This window comes from Furipterus horrens, unplaced genomic scaffold, assembly GCF_987537825.1.
Source record: "Furipterus horrens unplaced genomic scaffold, mFurHor1.1.pri manual_scaffold_8, whole genome shotgun sequence".
In the NCBI taxonomy this organism is placed as follows: domain Eukaryota; kingdom Metazoa; phylum Chordata; class Mammalia; order Chiroptera; family Furipteridae; genus Furipterus; species Furipterus horrens.
The window spans coordinates 82647922-82670739 of NW_028327178.1; the positions used below are offsets into that span (position 1 = coordinate 82647922).

Consider the following 22818-nt stretch of genomic DNA (forward strand, 5'->3'; position numbering starts at 1 on the left):
TTCACATGTGAAAATATAGGGAGACAAAATTCACTCATCTGATAAACAGAGGCAAGAAAGACTAAAAATGAAAGCTATGCTGTAATTTGTCTATTTTTTTTTGGAATGGGAAAATTCACTTTAAAAACACACTTATTAAGTACCTACTAAATACCAGATTCTTTTCAAAGCGCTTGGGACAGATTAAGGAACAAAACAAAGACGACTGTCTTCATGGAGCTTCCATGCTGGTAAAAGAAGACAGACAAGAAACAAAGAACATAATAATTAAGTAAATTAAGCAGAGTGGCAGAAGGTGAGAAGTGCCAGTTGGTAAATGGAAAAAATAAAAGAGGTGGTGGGGTGTGAGCATGTTGGCTGGTTATAGTATTAAATTGAATGGCCCCAGTAACCCCATTGAGACAGTGGTGTTTGAGAAAGGTTTCAAGGAGATAAGAGGAGAACGGTGCAGATAGCTGGGGGAGCAGTGTTCCAGGCAGTTGGAACAACCTATGCAAAGGCTATGAGGTGGGACTGGCTTACCACAATCAAGGAACAGCAAGGAGGCCAGTGAAGTTGTAGCTGAGTGACTGAGGCAGAAAGGGGTAGGTCACATAGGGCTTTGTCCCCATTTCTCTTCTTACCCATTTTTTTACAAAGTCACTATACACAGTGGCTTCTGGAAAAGCAGAACACATGCTGATAGTCATAGAGAGCAGGACTGGGATTAGGGTGAGGCAGAATTTAAAGAGACTCATTCTCAGGTGTCAGCTCTGCATGTACATGAACTGAGAGTAAGCACCTCCTTAAATTTTGCATGTGAGGTGTCTCACTTGCCTCATCCCAGTCCTAGTCATGATGTAGAGAAGTGCTGCTCTGTTTGCCCACAGAACAGGCTGGCGTTTCTACACCTGACACTCATCCTTGCCCACCACCACCACCCATATCTCTGCAAGAGTGATCTATCCTGCAAACACACATCAGTAGGAAGCATGGGTGGACAAACCAGCCATCAGGGGAGATGGACCTGCTAGTCTTTTTGGCCACCACATACCCCAAACTTCAGCAGGGAGAGAGGAAGCAGTATTCTGGGCTAGATTTAGTCTTTTAATCTCTACATCTGTCAGCAAATGTGTGGATGTGGCTGAGGAGGTATGCTTCTGGAGCTTGGGAATAGACATTCAATCAGCCCCTGGCTCTGGGGTCACAGATGAGATCAAAGAACCAGTTTCACAGTCAAGTGCACAGGGGAGTCACTCTAAGTTGACTTGATGGCTGAGACCTTTTTGTCAATGTTCCACATGAAATAAATATTCCTTAGAAGGAATTCAAAGGACCTTAAGGATTGTAAATATTTAAGAAAATATAATTTCCTTAATAACATAAAAAGAGTGTACATGAGGGGACAGTGGGCAAGGGCCCTCCTGGCAGTGGATCCATGTACAGGGCCATGAGGCCCTTAGCTCAGTGATGGTTCCATCAGGATCATCTTCATCCACAAACAGACAGATGGGCCCAAATTGCATTCATCCCACGCCAGGGTCTTCTGTCCCCCACTTTTTCTTAAAGAGTCCAACCAGATTAGGGTTAAGATATTAGATATCTGACAAAGGACAGGAGCTGGGAGGGTAGGAGACAAAACACCATCGATTTTCCTTTAAAGAAAACTAAAAGACCTTAAGAGTGCTCAATCTCAGGAGCAGATACAACTTTTGAAGATTTCAATCAGAATTAAAGTCAACCCCATATTAAACTTTGTTGTAAAATTTAGTGAAGGGTGTTATTTCCTCTAATTATTGTATTGTAGCTTGAGTTTAAGAAATCATGGAAAGTGAGATTTCCTAAACACAACATACCAAACACATATTAAGGTGCTAGTGATCTTACTTCCAAACACATTTCTGTTGCTATCAAACTTAGTGCCTTTGATCAGTACAACCAGTTGCCTCTCATCAATATTCATTAACTCTACCTTGAAGGATATTTCCGTTGTCATGGTGAACCCATGGGTGATGACTGGTTCCTCTTCCGCGGTCCGTCCTTTCCAGCAGTCCAGCTCCACACAGCGACAACCAGACAGGAGCACTTGACGATACATCTCGACGGAGGAGTTTCCAGCCAGCTGGCCAGCTGTAAAACATCAACAAAATGAACCCCAGGGTCCTATGAGACAAGGAAGACATGGGTGGCTTCCTAGAAATGCTCTACGACAATGGGAAACAAAGTGTTTAAAGGACTGAATATTTGTTCTCAGCCTTTTTTCTGCCTCACATACCTAAAGGTAGCAGAGTAATCGTAAAGGCAACTGGGACTCCCTAGCAGTGGTTTGGAGGAAGAGAGAACATAAGGAAGAAAACGTTGTTACAGTAATAGTAAATCATCTTTATTAACTGCTTACCATGCACCAATTATAGTCCTTTCAACTCTACATATATTATTATGCTTAATTTTCACAAAAATCTCTTGGGATAACTACCTTTAACAAGCTTATTTTCAGATAATGAACATGGCACAGAAGAGTTCATTTACTCAAGTCTCTGAAGCTGGTAAATGTAAGACCCAGGAGATTATATCTTCAATACAGCATTCCCTCACTTATCCCGGGTGTTACGTTCTAGACCTCCACCCCATGATAGGTGAAAATCCGCCAAGTAGGCACCTTACATTTATTTTAGTATTTATATATATTTTAAGGCTTTATAAACCCTTCCCACACACTTATAAACTGTTCCCAGTCCCTTATTGACCTTTCCCACTCCCTTATTAACCTTTTCCACATTTTATAAACACTACTTATGTTCTTAAACATATTCTACACTCTTAAACTTATGTAACTTTAACAACATATGTGTGCAGTACTGCAAAATCCAGCGATAAGCAAAAAATGCACAATAAATAATTAAATATAATATTTAAAAAAATCTTGCGATACAGTGAGGCCGCGATAAGTGAACCACTATATAGAGAGGGACTACTGTACTCAGTTTTTTAATTCTAAGGGAGTACTGTTGACAGGTTATTTTATTATATAATTCAACCTCTCTGTCATGTTTGTCTAAAGCACAAACGCTTAGAAAAGCTAATCATCCTTTAAAAAAATGCTCTTTTATAGGAATAAATTTACCTTTGACAAAAGAAGTAAAAAACTTATACTTGGACAATTACAAAGCATTGTTAAAAATTAAACATGATCTAAATATATAAAAACAATTCCCATGTTCATGGAGTGGAAGACCTAATATTGTTAAGATGGTACTACTCCCCAAATTGACCTAAAGTTCAATTCTGGGAATTCTAATATCATAATTTTGTGACCAAATATCTAGATTTTTCTGCAATTTGATCTCTGGCCCTGCTTGAGTTACTAAACAGGTTTGCAGTTTGAACTCTGACTATTTACATGGGGAACTCTGCCCCCCCCCCCGCATTGTCTGTTTAATCGTAAGACTTGTTTTATCAGTTTATTTTGCAGACTCAGAAGGGAAACTGAGGCACTGGTCTATGCCTTATGACTTTATTCCTGCTGACCATACCTTGTGACTCCAACCTTGGCCATATCTCATGACTACCTGCAGAAACTGGAGATGCTCTATAACCCCAACAAACTTCTAGCCTGAAACATATTTACAGTTTCAATGTTTACCCTGGCCAGTCCCCTTAAAGGTCAGCTCTCTGTGCCACTGCCTTTAAATACCGTGGCCTCCCCTTCCTCTTCAGAAGGTACTTTTTGTCAATGCTGAAGGCTATGCCTTCCTGCAAGCCATATATAAAGAAAATTCTCTTTTGGCTGCCAGAAGGGTCTTACAGAATTTCTGTTGACAATTTCTATCTAGCTGGCTTTTTGGCAGAAATCGACAAGCTGATACTAAAGTTAATATGAAAATGGAAATGACCCAGATAGCCAAAACAATCTTTAAAAATAAGAACAAAGTTGGAAGACATATTTCTCAATTTTAAAGTTTAACTACAAAGATACAGTGATCAAGATAGTATACTGGCATAAGGGTTGATAAATGGAATACTGGAGAAACAGCTGACTTATGACAAGGGTGTGGAGACAAAACATTGAAGAAAAAAGAATCATTTTGAAAATAAATGCTGTGGGGCAACTGGTTAACCACATATAAAATAATGAAGTTAGACCCCTATCTTATATATCATATACAAAAAACTAACTCAAGATGAATTAAGCTTCTTTCTTTAAAAAAATTATTTATTTATGTTTAGAGAAAACAGGTTCAGTCCCCATTCACACACACTGAACAGGGACTGAACCTGCAATGCAGGCATGCTCCCTGATGCGGATTTAAACCAGTGACCTTTTGCTTTGTGGAAGCATGCCCAACCAACTGAGCCACACTGGTCAGGGTAAGCTTCTTTCTAAATGTAAGTTTTCATAATTCTTCTGAAAACTATAAAACTCTTATAAGAAAACATAGGGGTAACTCTGTGACCTGGATTAGGCAATGGTTTTGTAGATAAGGGACCAAAAGCACAGCAATAAAGAAAAATAAATAGATCAACTTCATCCAAATTAAAAACCTTTGTGAACAGAACTGAAATATTTCTGTGAAGTGATGAGAGTTGTGATAATCAAGGCACCTAAGAAGTCCTGGCAGGAATAGAAGCCAAACTATTCTTGTTTCACCTAAGAAGTCAATTGAAGGCACTAATTTCTTGATAAATTATTTTTATAAGATTAATAACAAATAATTTTCAAGATAAGCCCACTACCAACACACAAATGGAAGTTACTGGTTTTCCACATTAAAAATTTTCTCTGATTTATACGCTATAAGCCTCCATCACCTTTTAAAACAGCTTAATGATGACATGTTGATGAAAACTGTTAAAATGACATTAAAGTGGACAAGATCTGCCTGGTGGTGACAGGAAACAAACAGACAAACAAAAAATTGATGTTACAATACCTCATCATCTGCATAACAAATGATGGCATGCTCTTTCTATTATTTTTATTTTTTAAAATATTTTATTGATTATTTTTAGAGAGAGGTGAAGGGAGAGAGAAAGACACAGAGAGAAACATTGATGTGAGAGAGAAACATCTATCAGCTCTCATCATACACAACCCAGGCATGTGCCCTGACCTGGAATTGAACATGTGAACTTTCACTTTGCAGGACAATGCCCAACCAACTGAGCCACCCAGGTCAGGGCAGAATGGCATTCTTAAATTCTATAGAGCCCTAGTAAATGTACTGAAAGGGTAATTAAGTCAGTTTGCATATGTGCAAAAGCAGAAATGCTGACCAAATAACTGAAAGATTCCTGATGCTAGATAATCAATTTGCCATTTACAATTGCCTCAAAGTTTGTTGTAATAAAGGTCTTTGCTCCATAAAAGGAAAGGGGATAGTTGAAGTGGAAAAGATAGTCATTTACACGTTATTCTTAAACTTAAGGGAGTGCTACTTTGGAACAAACATTCTAGGAACATTAGTTTGGATTTACTTGCAATTTTTTTTTATAACTCAAAGAACAAATAGAAGGAAATTAATGTATTTTTAAAATGTTGATTAGTTAATGTTTTGAAAGACATGGTAAGTCAAAGGGTTGTGTTTGTGAGATGCCAAGGAATCTGAAAAAAAGACAAAAAAACAACTAAAGAATGGGAGGCGTATGGGTGTGTGTTGTGTTTATTGTCCAACACCTAAACCCAACATAATCTCTCCAAAGTAAACTTGTTCATTCTTACAATGAATACTCTTTTTAGAAATGGAAGTCTCCCAACAAAAGCATATTTTGAGAAAACTCACACATTTCCATAATTGTTCTCTTTGTTGGAATGCATATTAGGTTCCCTGTGTGTTTAACTTCACTTATGGAGATTTTTTACAAATATGTATATCAATATTCTCCATTATTCTCTCTCTTTTTCTGCCTGTAGTTCAAAGCTGGTTTATTTTTCTTTCCTAAACTTCTCAATTCCTCAATCTTATATCCCACGCCCCCATTATATTTCCACTTGATTAGATCTAATAAATATAGCTTCCGGGGCCAGGGGGTTGCCAGGGTTGGGATAAATAATATGTTATGAGTCACTTGATCCTTGTTATTTCTGAAACTAGTATCTGATGTCATTTCTGCCTGGCTGTGAACACCCCTCTGAAGTACATTCCAAGCCCATGATGGAACTTGCAAGCTGAAGCTCCATCTCAGATTAATCCCTAATTCTGCCCCCAAGTCGTAGCTCTGCAGCTTCTCACTTGACTGCATTCATTTTGGGTAGTTGGCTACATTCACTCGAGCTTTGTCTCAGATTATCCAAGGCATCCACAGATCAAAGAGACTAGAAAATTGAAAATAACAACCGCTCTATTAACATAGGTTTCTGAGGAATTTGTCATCTTACAGAGAGGACAATGGTTAATCGTCTATATTTATATTTAACATTATTTATTGTTTTCTTATCAACCTTCTTGCAAGAATATTCCAGAATGTGATGCATTTATTAAGTGGCCTTCTTTAATAAACATTGTTTCCTTTAATAAATGGAAATGGGGACTATTCTCTTTGTTTTCAAGGCAGTGACAGCCATTCAGGGTGGGGCAAAAATAGGTTTACAGTTGTTTATATGGAAAATAATAAAATATAAAATAATAATACAAGAGTAAATTCTATGTTTCACGTACTCACAAACCTACTTTTGCTCCACTTTGTAATCCCACACCCGCACTTGCAAGAATTGTCCAAAATACAGAGGAGGTGTTGTTCACCTCCACTACCTCTAGGGGCATCAGTTTGATCTGATCGTTTCCACAGGGTCTGCCTGCTGCCTCAATGAGACCGGGAAACTGTCTTGAACACGTTTCCAACTGTCATGAGACGGCTTAGGAAGGAAGGCGGAAAACAACTCAATTTAAGCATATGTCTTACTAATTATCAACATATGTGCATATTCCCAAATACATCCTCTGTGAAAGGCAAAATACTTGGGATAAAAAAATGACATGAGACATGTTCCTTGTCCTCACTATCGGGTAGGGAGGCAAGTACAAATAAAGGAGAAGGTTCTCATGTGCCAGGGTGCTTAAACTCACTCCAGTGTTACACTTCTGGTTGCCCTTTCTTCCTCTTCTTCCTCTTTCTCCTTGCCAATGGAATTTTCTATTTTGGTTCTGGTGTGTTTCAGGTTCCCCTCCCCAGCCCTGGGGTAAATTTTAACTCTTCTCAGCCAGTCACAGTAGTTCTGTGGCCCATAGTAGTGGTCCATGTAGGTATTGCCATGTGGTATATCTCCAGACTATATCTAATGGGGCATAAAGGAGAGTCTACTACATGGGGTTGAGGCGCTCTCACTCTTACAAAAGCTCACAAGACAGGGACCTCCATTGTGTCATATGTGGACCTTATTTCATAGGGAGACAATGTTCAGGGTGCACCATCATCTTGAAATCATAAGGGAGCAAAAACATGGAATGCATCTGGGTCTCCCATGATATCGTATTTCCCTGAAAATAAGAGATCCCCTGAAAATAAGACCTAGTGCTTAGAAATATAAGGCCTCCCCTGAAAATAAGACCTAGTGCGCCTTTAGGAGCAAAAATTAATATAAGACACTGTCTTATTTTCAGGAAAACAAGGTATCAATAAATTCCTGGTTTAATCAATGGCCAACCACCCACTTCTGGACCTCTCGTTGTGTGAGGTAATAAATTCCCTAATATTTAAGCCATTCAGTAGTAGTATCCTAAATAAGTCAGTCAGAAGACAAATATGGTACCATGATTTCACTTACATGTAGAATCTAAAGAACAAAATAAATGAACAAACAAAATAGCAAAAGACTCATAGATAAAGAGAACTGGCTGATGATTGCCAGAGGGGAGGGTTTGGGGGGATGGGTGAAAGGTGAAGGGATTGAGAAGTACAGTTTGGTAGTTACAGAATAATTATGGGGATGTAAAGTACAGCAGAGGGTATATAGTAAGTAATATTGTATTAACTATGTACGGTGCCAGGTGGGTACTGGAAATATAAGGGGAACACTTTGTAAAGTGTATGATTGTCTGACACCATGCTGTATACCTGACACTAATACAAAAGATATTGAATGTAAACTGTAATTGAAAAATAAAGTTTGAAAAAAGCAATAGTACCCTTTTACTTACAGTCATAAATACCTTGGCTGTTGCAATATATCTTCATTTTACAAATGAAGAAACTAAGGCTAAGAAGAGTTAAGCATGTAATTTACTTAAGAGGCAAATTTAAACTTGGGCAATTTTTTTTTTTTGCTCAGCTCATCTTCTCTCCATTCTACCTACCAATTTTCATAGGCCTGTGTGAGCTTTAAACCAAAGTTAAGTTATAACAGGTTGCATATACTGAAGACTACATGACCGGGACAGACGGGAAAGAAGGAAGTGACTCTCCGTCTGGGTTGGCAGTAGGAGATGGACAAGGGTAAAACTACTCTTGAGTCATTTCCACAACTTTTCTGCAGCTAAGAACGTATATGTGAGAGAGGATAATTATTTGATGCAGTCAATTAGATAATGTAATTTATAAGAGGAATAACTAAAACCTAAAGTTATGTTACTCAGTTATATTACTTTGCCTTGCTGCTGTATGTGCAGCCACTACCTCCCAAATGGTTTGGAACATGGGAGGGTTTGTGAACAGCTGAAAAACTATAGGTTAAGAGGAATGCATACTGTTCTATTCGGAGAGAATTTTGTTTGGAATCATAGGGGTATATTTCTCAAGGAAAAACAGTAATTTAAAACATAATCATTACTTGATGTACTGCCAAGACTATCCAAACCCTAGAAAATGACCATCATAATTAAAAATCAACTTGTTCTGTGCAAATATTTCTCTCCATCACTCAGTTTATTTTTCCTCCTGGTGTCTTGATAGTTAACAAAGGGGCAATAATGAGTAGAGAAATAGACATAATAATAATAATGTATTGCTAAATTGATTGGTTTTCATACCATATATTTGATTTTTATAGTTCATTTGAACGCTCAAAAGAAAACATAAATATCAAAATTCTCCTTGTTTGAATTTAGACCATAATTTCTCAGGAATACCAGTTCCTAAAATGCTCCAAGAAAATAAACAGGGTGGTGATAGGGAGAGCAGGGTTGGTCATAACAGTATCGATCTGTAAACCCTTATTTCTATATTAAAAACATACTGCAGTAGGTGCCAATATTGTTTGTACCTAGCATTTTCCAAACTTATTTGAATAGGAAAACTTTCCTTTTACCACTAACCATATTTTATATAAAATAATATTTCTATAGAAAAAGTGTCCACTTGTTCTGGAAATGGCTATAAAATACAAAATCTAACTCATTTTCTTAGTATTGGTTTTAACATTTAATTGGATTCTATTGAATTATATATACATTGGTTATACTTTTATTTTATAATATTCTTAATTGGCCTTGGAAAGTTTGAATTTCTGTATCATTGATATTTACAGTTACCCAAAGGTCCCTGAGACATATGAATTCTACATTACATTTATAATTAAAACAGGGATACTAATAATGTTATATAAAGTAAAATCTCTTATAAGTAAAAAAAGATTTCAGGCAAAATCTCAAGAACCTGTATTAGTATTTATATGGATTTTCCAAGTTAATATTGTTAGAATGTGGATTTTTATAATGCAAACTATAGGATAATAATACATCGTGCAGAAAAGTAAGCAAGATACATTTTTTAAAAACCCTAAAGAAGTCAGAATATCATTTAATATAGGTAATGTAGTCTTAAAAGTTGAATATTTAAAAATATGTGAATCTTAATACTACTAGAAATTAAATAATTGGAGAAAGACTTGGTTTCTTGTTTAAAAATCCTGTATATGAATCAGATGGTAGTGATACAGAAATTTGGAGACAGCTATTTCAGTTCTTCATCAAAAAATGAGTGGAGTCTTTCCCAATAGCTGAAAGTTCTTCCTTTTGAGAACTATTGGCCACTAATATTCTAACACCCTAAAAAACTAACAAATGCAGCCAAATTTGATATCACATCTGTGCTTACAAGCTATTCAGAGGGAGGGCAAATCAGTGGTTCTGGGAGAAATTAATAGGACTGAAAACCTTTAGCGAATGCAGTTTAAAAATAAAGAACTGCAGAGAAAAATTTGAACAGTATTCTGTAGTTTGTATTAATTTTGAACAATTTTCTTAGAACTATTATTGTGTTGTCAGTAAAGTGAAAGAGTAATTATGTTTAATTTGTTAGGTATGAAGGTTGATAAAAGGAAGCACAGCTATAAAACCAAGAATTTAAAATGGGAGGCAAGAGTGGAAATATTTATGTGAACTTGTGCCTTAACAAGAAAAAAAATATTTATCTTGTTTTGTTCACAGAAAAGGTCTAGAAATGTTTCATAGTGCAGGGCAGGCTCCAAATTGCAGTTACTCATACAATTTCTTTCCCATCAAAAGGAACCAGAAATCATTGGGGAATAGCCTATTTCCATGAGTTTTACAGAAATGAACAAGGTGAGCCTGAAAGATTTTTATGTGCCAGAAAGCTAAGGCATGTTTCAGAGATCAATGGGGATAGCAAAGGACATAGGAGCCCCCTAAAAATGTTGCCACCAACTCAGGTGGAAGCAATCTGAGCACCAAAAGGAAAATCGTGGCTTTGTTTGGATGAACAAACATAAGATCTGAAAACCATAGGTCCATGATGATACACAGAAAGAGAAAAATTAATATATTTTGAAAGAAAGTTTAAAGAAGAGAATGTAAATCCAGGCAGACTTGTCATTCAATCATTTCGGTATTACTGACTCATTATTATATGACAAATAATAGAAAAACTATATCAAATATATAATTTGAAAGCATTCTGGGACTTAAAAGGCCTAGTAGCAAAATTACTGTATATTATGACATCCAAGTAGCTAAAACTGCATACATTGTCCAAAATTTAACTGGATATGTATTTAAGTATTTTTAAGAATTCTGTCATCTGAGTACAGTAGCCCCTCTCTGTATCGCTGTTCACTTATTGCAGCCTCACTGTATCGTGGGATTTTTTAAAATATTATATTTAATTATCGTGGATTTTTTGCTATGTCGTGGGATTTTGCGGTACTATATACATATATTGTTAAAGTTACATAGGTTTAAGAGTGTAGAATATTTTTAAGGACATAAGTAGTATTTATAAAAGTGTGGAAAAGGTTAGTAAGGGAGTGGGAAAGGTTAATAAGGGACTGGGAACAGTTTAAAGTGTGTGGGAAGGGTTTTTGGAGCCTTAATATATATATATATAAATACCAAAATAAATGTAAGGTTCCTACTTCGCAGATTTTCACCTATCGCAGGGGGTGGGTCTAGAACATAATACCTGCGATAAGTGAGGGAATACTGTATATAATAAATGCAAGATTCTATCATGTACCAAGGTTTTTGAAGTTATATCTCTTAGGATCCTGCCATACCAAAATTCTACACTCTTAACTTGAGGTTTTATAGATCTCCTCAAATTTAAATGAGAAAAAAGATTACATCTTCAGTTTTAACCTCTATGTGAAGTTTAACATTCTCTTCAGTTACGACTGTAAGTCACAAATCACAATAGTATTAGCAGAACCTGTGACACTGTCACAAGTAGAAATCACAGGTATTTTTATATCATATTCTAATTGTTGCAAATATCATGACATTATTTATACTAACTTTTGTGTTAATACAAATATATATTATTTTACTACAGATTTGGTTTTTAATATTTGATAAAAACATTTTAATAGACCATGCACTTTATTTTATACATCGACCTCTAGAACAGTTCAAAGGCTTCGCTAGACTGCCAAGTAGGTCAATGGTACCAAATAAGATTAAGAATGCCTGGCAAGGGAAGGAAAAGAAGTCTTTATAAAGGCTTATAAACTCGAGTGGGAGCTGCAAAATTTTTGAAATAGGTCTAAGAAACTGAATCCAAGGAAGTGGGCTAAGTGGACACTCTTCTTTTAAAGTTAGTGGTTTTAAAACAGGTCTAAAAATATTTTGACACTCCTCCGATCTGGAGTTCTGGCCTATGCCCCCTCCCTTTGAATCTGATTAGGCTTGTGACTATTTGGACAAATAAAGAAAGAATTGACAGTGCAGAACTTCAGAGGTTCAGAGCAAAAAGTCAATTAGTAGTCCTATTTGTTTTTCGGGACACATGTTCTTGCAGCTGTGCGCCTCCATGGGAGAAGTCCATCTACCCTGGGGTTGCCATGCGGTGAGGAAGCCCACGCCCATGGTGAGGCCTCATGTTGGCTATTAGGTTGGCAGTACCCTCTGTGCACAGGTGGGTGTGTCCCAGCCCAAATCCAGGCATGTTGGCGGAGAAGCCTCCAGATGATTCCAGCACCCAAGGTGTTCGTGTCACCCTGAGCCATTTGTTTCCCAGCTGAGGCCCAAGACACCAGAGAGCAGAGGCAAGCCATCTCCTCTGTGCTTGTCTTAATTTCTGATATGCAGAATATGGATTAAAAAAATGGTGGCTGTTTTATACCACTGAGTTCTAGAGTGATTTGCTAATGCAACAAGAGACACCTAGGTTTGGATGAGTCAAAGATAAATCTAGTTAGTCTTATGGCATGAATCGCTCTTAGTAGATAGTGTCAGTTGAAATAAAATAGACTGCAAGTAGCCCGGGGGCCAATCTAATTGTCCTGAAGATCTTGCAAGTTGCAGTTCACATGAATGTAGAACTCTATGTGACTCTGAGGAGATGGTCTCAGATGACACAGCATCATCCTGACAGCTCTTTCCAGCTGTCTGGAGGCTACCTTTCTGTCTATGTCATTTTTATTCTAAACTATTGTTCATAAAGTGTGGGATACCAGGCCAGTGCTGAACTTGATACCAAACACAAATTGCATTTGAGTCAGGAGAAGTAGGCTCTTTGAGGAATTTGGAAGAAAGAACTGCTGAGGAGCCAGATGGCTGAACCCTGTGAGGCTGTCTTGGACCCTGCCATGAATATCCAGTGCCTGGATCTCCCTTGTCATTATATAGATAGTATTGCTGGTCTGCCCCACCACACAAATCACACACCCGTGGGCCATAAGCCATGGGTACATCAAAACCTCCTCCAAGGCATGGTGAACATTTACAACTCATAGATATTAGGTGAGACCCCAGAATTTAGTTACACTGTGGGTCTTCAGGTCTCTCTCTCTCTTATATTCATTTGGATAATAAATTGTGTGAAGCAGGAGAGTGATGTGGTTTTCAAAAAGCTTATTTTTTTTCTTTTTACTAACCAGTAGATTTTCTACAAATTCTTTTCAATGCCTTTGATTAGAGATCTGCCAAACAAAGTATTCTGGAAATGCATTTTGATTATAAAATATTTCAGCTTATTAAAATCTGTATTTACTAAAATTTTAAATTTTGTTGAGATAATGTATGTACACACACACACACACACACACACATATATATATGTATATATATATTATGCTTTAATATTTTTCAATTCAATGATCTACTAAAAACAATTAGAATACTCAATTTAGGACAAATTAGGAAACACTGTTTCTTTCCTCCTTCATTATAATATTTATAAAAAATATAGGTTGTCTTTCCTAGGTCAAATTTTTAAATATCTAAAACACTGTTCCACCTTGAGAAAATTGGCAATTTGCTTTGTGCAGAAGTTATTAGGGCCTTCAGAATTTTTCTGTAGATAAAAGAAGTCCAGAGAACTAAGTAGGATGGTAAATGGCTTAAAGTCCACTAAAAAATGAGTTCAGTGACACAAAGATTCCATTGGCTTGAAGATGCAGGCGTGGGTACTTGAAAACTTAGATAGAGATACACGTGAAGCAATGACATTGTTTCACAAGCGTAAGGGTGTACCTGCTTATGTCTGGAGCCTCTGGTCATGAATCCCAGTTCTCAAAGGCATTTCACAGGAAACTAAAGAAAATATACCTTCACTTGTGAGTAACAAAAGTAGAGGTTGGTGAAGTTGGGTGAGGCCGGCTAAAGTAACTGTCAAAGGATTATACTTGTACCTGTGAGGTAGGTGTTGTGCGACGAGTTAATGAAATAGTGAGAAAGGGGCTGAGACATATCTTCATTCACATCCAGTTTCTCAGGTGAAACGACTCCATTTTCTTCTCCACTCAGATAGCGCATAAAGCCGTCCACTGATATCTGTCCTGGAGGAAATGGAGAATTAAGGAGAGTGTGAATGTATTCTTTTTATGGGTTGCTGGTATCATGTGGTTTTCATTTTTCCCCCCAAGAAAGCTCTGGTCACATCCAAAGTAGAAGACAGTAATCAGAATTGGATTTCAATATGGATAGAAGTAGTCTAGAATCATTCTATTTCGTTGCCATTATCTCCAAATGCCACAGACAATAGAGAAAAATGTAGTTACATAAACCTAAGTGACTTTCATAGGTTTTAAATACCTAAACACCAACCTCCTGTTTTTAAATATTAGTATAGTTATCAACTTTATGGATGGACACAAAAGTCATTAGTGCTTATCTCTAGGTAAATAGAATTAACAGTGATCTAGTTTCATTGTTTCGCATGTATACCAGTCCAGTTCTCCCAGTGCCCAGAGGGGAGCGGGGAGGGTGATAATGGTGGAAAAAGGGGAAGGGTCTAGTCAAGGAACATGTATGAGTGACTCATGGACATGGACAATGGAGTGGGGACTGACTGTGGTGGGGGTGGAAGGGCTGGGTGGAGTAGGGCAAAGGGAAAAATTGGAACAACTGTAATAGAACAATAATAAACAAATAAAGAACTTTACATTTTATTTAAAATAAAAGAATTAGGGATGATTTTCCAAATTTTTCATTACAAATATATGTTACTTATATAATCAAAAGTTAATTACAAGTGGTTTTATTATTTAAAATGAAATGAAAATGTTTTCAAATGTGATTTTTTAAAAACAGACAGTAAAGATGACCACAAACAAATTTCTCCTAGTAAAAAAACGCTGATGAAAAGGAGGTCTTAAATTTCTTATTTAGAATGGCTTTATTTCAAATGGAATAAATGTGATTCACATTAGTAGCCTCTTGTTTACATTAACAAACAATATGTTACAAACTCTCTATGCAAAAATTCTTAATTATTTTCTTAGCATGAACCCCCAGGAATAGAATTGCTGGTTCAAAGACTATACTTATTTTTAAGGTATTAATTTTTTGTACAGATAACCAATTTTCTTTTTGTTAAAAGTTCCAGCAATTTACTCTTTCATCAGCAGCTTTCCTTCTCTTCACCCCCTACACCAAACTCATATATAAAAATGTGATGTCTAATAATTTTAATTTTTATTAACTTGAGCATTATTTATTCTTGAATGGTAAGAGGCGTGCCATCTGTAAATAGCAAAGCTAGCATTGACTATTTACCATTGTGTAAATCTTCTCACATCCAATAAAATTCAAAAAATGACTGATAAGTACTCTACCCAATTTTGGAAACATTATATTTAAATCACCTTTAACATTTTCCCATAACAAATAAATAAAAAGAAATTTGGCTATTGGCTCTTGATTAGAGGAGCTGAGTTTTAGAAAAATCTTCCTAAACAAACTTTTAAATAGGAACAATTATTTATACTATGAACTCCCTAAAAACAACTCTAACATGCACCTTAATAATTTTAATAACAAAAGAAAAAAGTGCTAAGAAGTTCTCTTACATTAAAAATATGAAATAAGACAAAATATGAAATATGACAAAAAGGTCTTCATTTTGGTATGTCTGTGTGATCAATTTTTGATAGATCCAGTTTATACCTCCAAATAACTATCACCTAACAAAGTGGTCATGCTGATCATTCTGATAGAACGCACATATCCTTTCGACGGGTTTCAATTTTTGGAAACAAACATAAGTCAATACAACTTAGGGCCGAAGTTATTTTAATAGATGGCGTTAAAAAGTATTTAGGAGTATAAAACCCATTTAGAGGTAAAATTTTAAAAGCTAATTTCTTCATAGCCTCCCCCTGCCCCCCGCTTTTTTATGACAAGTCCATTTGTCGGCCTCTTCTCCAACTAGTGTCCATGCTTCCCCCTGCTCTTTTCCTTCCTTGTCCCCTCTCTTATTACCTTCAATTCGTGTAACAAAAATTTACTGAACATCTGCCATGTGATAGAAAAATACAGCAGAATAAAGCACAGCCTCTGCCTCAAGGAGTTCATAATCTAATAGAAAATCAGACAGTTCACACCTTGAAAACCAGGTGTAAGCTCCTCCAAAGCAGGGTGTGCGTTCATGTCTGTCATCCCTGGGATCTGCCACAATGCTCTGTGCACAGTAGGTGCTAAATCAGCACTTCTTTTTGATGATCAGTGATTCAAAAGAGAAAATAAATTGCTTTACACCTGGACAATCACCAAGGGTAGTAAAACTTTGATTCTTTTTTAGGATTAGGTTGAATCACATGAAATTGCTAATATCTGGCATTATGCCAATGACAACTTCATACAACTTAGTCTCTGGCTACAGCTATTTCTCAGAGGACCGGCAGTAAATCCAAGTGTCTATAGGGGCCAGCAAAGGAAAGCAACGTGACTGCTGGAATAATGTGTGCACCAAGTAGCTGTGGGGTGTGGAAAACTTGCAAGCGCACACCTCTAAAAGCATAAATGACAGGCATAAAATATTGTGTGGCCAAATATACCATCTTTATGGTGTTAAATTTAATCTGGAGGCAGTCAGTTTGTGTCTGTTATCTTACCTGAATAAATATCCTTTGGTCTAATCAGCACATTAAAAAAAAATTAAAACAAAACATATGTCAATATGGTAGAGATGACAAATTAAATTTAACTTTAGCTTTGATTTCCATTTATTGCTTCTAGTGCCTTCTGGGGACTTGTGGTGAGAAAGATTCTGAAGCATGCTTGTCATTAATTTTGACATCATCATGAGTTTAGGACAGAAAAGTGGGGGTATACAAGTTATATATTTGTCATTCTCAAATGAGGATATTACAATTAAAGTAAAGTTTATAGTCTGAAACATGCCAAAAAACATGTGTCAAAGTTTTGTTTAATACATTATTGAGGAAATCCAGAATATGAAAAAGTCATTTCAAAGGACTCTATGAGACACTGATACATACATGTACGTGTATGTCAGCAAACTCCCCAAACAAACAAAGAACCCCAAGCCTGGAAAAATATTGCAAAATTGAATACAGAGCTGGTTAATATACTATAAATCAACTAAACATAATCTTTAGGTTATATTCTCTATCTTTATTATTTCATAGGAACTGAAAATTTTAAAACCCATCAAAAACAAGAGTTAGGTGAATCAGAGTCTGTGAGGGTTATTTACAATTAATCATATTAAATAATGCCCCCAAATAGTTCTGACTAGTAAAGGCTTTGAGACAGAAAACAGAACCTTACAGAGTTTCCCTTTGCTGCATGTAGCCTACGGCTAAAATATTTGCAGGTGCTATTAACGTAAATGCATTAGTCCTTTCCCACCAACCTTGTGCTATTTTAGCAAAACTGCTTACATTTTTTTTCTGGTCCACTGAGGAGCACAGAAGAATGAAAAACCTTGAGAGTTAAGACAGGAAAATATTGGTGTTCTAAACAAATTAGTAACAGAACAAGGAATCCTATTTTCATTCCTGCCAGTGGTAACTGATCAGGGACAAATCCCACAACCATAAAAATGAGTAAAATATATGGACTCTTAAGTCTCTTCTACCTCTAAAACCCACTCTATGAGTTCAAGTGGTTTATATATTAGGGATGATTACTAGCTAAATTAAAACAAAACATCCCATAATAGAATGAGATTATGAGGCATCCAACCACAATTAAAAGCAATGCTACAATTTTCTGGAAATCAACAGTTAAAAGAAGTTCAGAAGGATAAGGCCAGCTGACAATGGCTAAAAATAAGCCCCTTACATATTTTCGTAATAAAAGATTGGTATGCTTTCAATTGAATCTCACTCATTTCATGTCACCAAAAGAGCTTCATAAGCATACATATTGTCTCAACCACTTACAGTAGCAATTTTCTTTTTTTTTTTTTTTTTAATTTTATTTTTTGGTTATTCAATTACAGTTGTCCCATTTTTCCCCCATTGCTCCCCCCTCCCAGCCCATCCCTTCTCCCACAATCATGCCTCTCCCCGTTGTCCATGTCCATGAGTCATTCATACACGTTCCTTGACTAGACCCTTCCCTTACTTATCCCCCTTCTCTCCCTCCCCCCTACTGACTACTATTCTAGTCTTTGCCTATTTAGTTCGTTTGTTTGTGTTGCTCTTTAGTTTCCTGTATTAGGTGATATCATATGGTATTTTTCTTTCTTTGCCTGGCTTATTTCACTAAGCATAATTCTCTCTAGTTCCATCCATGTTGTTGCAAATGGCAGGAGTTCCTTCTTTCTTTCTGCTGCATAGTATTCCATTGTGTAAATGTACCACAGTTTTTTGATCCACTCATCTACAGATGGGCACTTAGGCTGTTTCCAGCACTTAGCAATTGTAAACAGGGCTTCTATGAACATAGGGGTGCATAGGTTTTTTTGAATTAGGGTTTTAGGATTTTTCGGCTATAATCCTAGCAGTGGAATCACTGGTTCAAATGGCAGTTCCATTTTTAGTTTTTTGAGGTAATTCCATACTGTTTTCCATAGTGGCTGCACCAGTCTGCATTCCCACCAACAGTGCAGTAGCAATTTTCAACCTTTTTCATCTCATGGCACGCAAAAACTAGTTACTAAAATTCTGCACACACCAAACAATATACATTTTTCCAATATGACACAAAAATAGGTATAATTTTGATTCATTCACACCAACTGTGCTGGCAGTTGTCATTTTTTTTTTTTTTTTAATTTGACGACCTCAGGGAAAAGAGGTCAGTGCCCCTGACTAGTCAGGTATTGCATGCTTTAAAAATTCTTGCAATTCAAAACAAACAAACAAACAAAAATTCTTGCAGCACTAACTGTGCCTGCTACAGTATACTGGTAGAAAATTGCTGACTTAGAGCCAAAGTAGGAAAAATATAAATCTCTCAAGTAATGGAAAACAGCAATAACAACAATAACTACTCTTTAAAGCTTTTCCATTCTAAAAAAAAATTCTCGTGTTCAAGAAAAAATTAAACTGGTGATGCAAAGGTGAAAAGATCTAACTTAGTGGGGAGGAACAATCTCTAAAGAGACACAAGAGGAAAGCGGTGTGACCAAATGATGGCCATTTATATGATTCCTTGTACTTCAGCAGTATCTTCGCTGCAAGGAAACTCTCAAATGTCACACAACTTTGCACAAATGCCACGGCCAGCAACTGTACTTCTACTTCCTCTGCCTGTCTCCCTCCCCTTGGATACATAATGACCAAGGCTCCCCTGGTGGCCTCTTGAACATGTCAGAAAGACAGAAATTCTGCTGTGACAGAAACGATAGCACTCAGGCATGTTTTACAACGATGCACTGTATCCACTGACACTCAACTGGATGTGTTTCATGCTTACAAATGCATGGGAAGGTCATTGAGTAATTTACTAGTGTATGAACTACTCCAATGCCTGCTCTAAACCTGAGGGCATCCCATGGATCTGCAGAACAATCAAAGTGAAGAGGATTTGTGTCCAGACAAGGAAGTGCTGGAGACTAGAACAGAAGAATGCTCTAAAGAGCTTTGTGGACTGGTTCTCCTATTCTCTCAGGTACTGAATCCTTTACTAATGTCTAGAAGCTTACTTCCAACAGGACTTTCTGGCTTGGCTATTTCATTCTGGGCATATGAGAAAGATATTTCAGCTCTAGTCTCTCCATGAAGAACATAATATTTTGAACTTACCCTGGAGCTAGGGCATTCCTTTTTGGTGATTATTGATGAGCATATTTTTAGTGAGGGCCTAACTCTATGTGCCCACAACAGCAGCATAACCAAGAACATACCCATCAGGGTCCTGACCTTCAAGAACTTGTAAAACATACCACAGAGAAAACCTTCTTGATGTCTGCTGATGAGCAGTTCAGGTTTCTATTCACTTAGTAGAGTGCTCTAATACACATGTAGCTAAAGAGTTGTAAGTCAGAGCACCATGCCCAGGTAGCAGAAAAACATATAACTTCATGGTGGTCACATAGAAGCCTTCTGGTTTCTTAAGGATTTAAATTTCGGAAATCCTCAGATAGGATGATTTTAATCCAGTTCTGCTCCAGTTTCTCTTTCGCTTTTCTGCTGTCCAAGTCTGGCAGAAGATGGAGAAAAATCACCCAATTTTAATTGCTGATGGGCTGACTTGAGAGGAAAGGAGTGGAGAGGGGCCGAGTGTGGCCAGTGGGTGGGGTTGCCAAGGTGCTGTTAAGAAGCCATGCGATTTGCTCTTCGTGCAAAGACAATACTGCAGGAAATGACTATGGGCAAAACAACATGGTCTAGAGCAATTGGCTAGGATTGTTTTCTACATTTAGATCTATTCCTACAGCTGCTATCCAGAACTACTTCTACTAGGATAGCTGGTAGAAACAAGCTCCCTCATTTCCCCTTGGGTGGAAGCAAATACTTCCAAATCTTTTAGTTGATGCTTTTGTGATATTTACTTCTATATCTCAAAATAATATGCTTACATTACTATTTTTGACTTCCCACCGTGGAGGTGAAAATATTACTCTTTCTTCTGTCTACCCCACAGTACATATACACATTCTTCCCATCTTTTTTGGGATACTTGTATTATGACTTAGATTAGTATGCAGTACTTACAGTATCATGAAGATATATTCTGTTCAGGGCAAAGTCATATAGTAAACCAATAAATATTTTTCTTTTCATGCACAAATTTTAATTTTCTATGTAGTCAATAATTGTCTTCTTCTGTCATTTGCTTAATTTCTTTGCACCTATCTCTAATCCAACTTCCAACTCTCCATCCGTTATTTATCTAAACCTCTTTGCAATGTATTCAAATACAGCAAGTATTTTCCCAGGTTCATTTTCTTGAGGGTCTTTTCTGGAGCCTTATGACCTGCTCCAATCTAGATTAATCAATTTTCATTTCTTTTACTTTCATTCTTTGTTGAATGTCTTTTATTTTTTGTATATCTGTCTTACTCTTTCATTTTAGTGGAAGCAAATTTGTTAGTAGTTATGAATGTTAAATTTTTGAGCCTTGAATGTCTAACGTTGCCTCATGACATTTGCATACTTAACTGTTAATTGTTAATTTAGCTATAATATTCTAGTGCGTTTGCTAAATGGTTTGATGACTTACTGATTTATCATCCTAAAAACAAATATGTGGCCTGTTCTTTTCTTTTTTTTTTTTTTTTTCCCTTGTATCTTTGGAAATTTCCAACATCTTATTCAGTCAAAGTTTCTTGAAATTTCACAGTGATGTGCTTTGGTATATAGGTCTATCTTTATCCCCTGTGTTGGTACTTTGAGATCTTTCAGTTTAAAAGCTCTTATCCTATTTATGAAAAATTTCATGAATTATATTATGACAGTGTCCTCTGTTCTCTCTTTCTGGAATATTACTTGGCTAAATTTTAAATTTTTATACATTTTTCATTTAATTTTTCTGTTTTTCTATCTGGGGGATTACTTCAAGTTTATTTTCCACTCTTCTTTGAAGGTTTTGTTCCTGCTACCTTCTTTTTAATGCTTAAAGCCAGTTTTTGTTCTCTGAGATTTCTTTAAAAATAGCATTGTGTTCTGTTTTTAGGGCTGCAATATGTTGTGTTATCTTTCCAAGGATGTTAATGATGTATGTATAGACAACTTTTCTTCTCACTATATAATCATTTTCCCTATTGGTTACCTTTTTCCTGAGTTTTTCCTACTTTTTCAAAAAGCTTTCTTCAAATGTGTAATTTTAAATTGTTCATATTCTAAGCCGATTGAATTTTTTAATGCATCTGATGACCTTGAAAAGTAAGAAAGTTATAAGGCATCATTGTAGAGGGATCAGCATTTGTTTCTTCGGTGTAATCCCTAAAGCCAATAGGTTTAAGTCTTTCTTCTTGGATTAATCTGAGTCCTGAGAGAAGATCTGTTTAATCACTTGCCAGGAGAATAATGGCTTGGATGCCATCATTCTAGAGTCAAATGGAGGAAGAAAGCTAGAGGTCTCAGTATTCAGTATGTTTATGGCCACTCTCTCTCTCCTTGGTTTGAAAATGGGAGCCATGTCTTCACTTGGGCTTATGTCATCCTCGGACCCTCTGTTTTATCTCCAGAAAGTAAACCCTTCTTCTTCTTCCAGGTGGGAGTTCTGACTATTCCTAATTTATTCCCGACTAAACAGCTCTTAACTAACCCTCCTTATTTTAGGCCTTACCTCCAAACCCACTCCCACAGAACCCTAGTACCAACAATTTCTGAGACGTCTAAGGTTTTCATAGAATAACCCAGAGTGGTTCCCAGTTTTTCATATGGATGATCTATGATTCTCAGCTCTGTTTAGCTATAAACATACAACTATTTAACTAAACATATAATTGTTGACTTGATCCCATTATCCCCACATGTGCCAGGTGATACCTTTAAAAAATATCTCTGTTAATGCATTTTTAGTGTGGCTTCAAGAGTTTAATTAGATGAATATTTTTGGTTCACCATATTTTTCTGTAAGTTCCATGGTTTTTCTACTACACCAAAACACAGATATTTTAGTTGATTATGTTTTACAAGTCAGATTTTGCATGCTTTCTTTACCCTTTCATCCTAGTATTTTGAGAAAGGAGAAACTACAGGTTTGTTGTTATAGGCCTGCTTTGCCTGGTTAGGGACTGACCATGGGGTTCCCTGGTATTCTTTTATTTATATCTTTCTAATGAAAAGTATGCAGTGACTAATATCTT

At 36.5% G+C, this 22818-nt stretch overlaps 1 protein-coding gene across 1 annotated transcript in view; it reads right to left on the bottom strand.

The window, feature by feature from the left end:
* The window catches only part of PLCB1 (phospholipase C beta 1), a 637895-nt gene that overhangs the window by 146352 nt on the left and 468725 nt on the right, over positions 1 to 22818 (bottom strand). The window contains exons 10-11 of the mRNA XM_090286059.1: positions 14000 to 14146; positions 1952 to 2109 (exon numbers count right to left, since the gene is read on the bottom strand). Coding sequence (XP_090142185.1) covers positions 1952 to 2109; positions 14000 to 14146 — 305 coding nt within the window. The remainder of the gene's footprint in view (positions 1 to 1951; positions 2110 to 13999; positions 14147 to 22818) is intronic.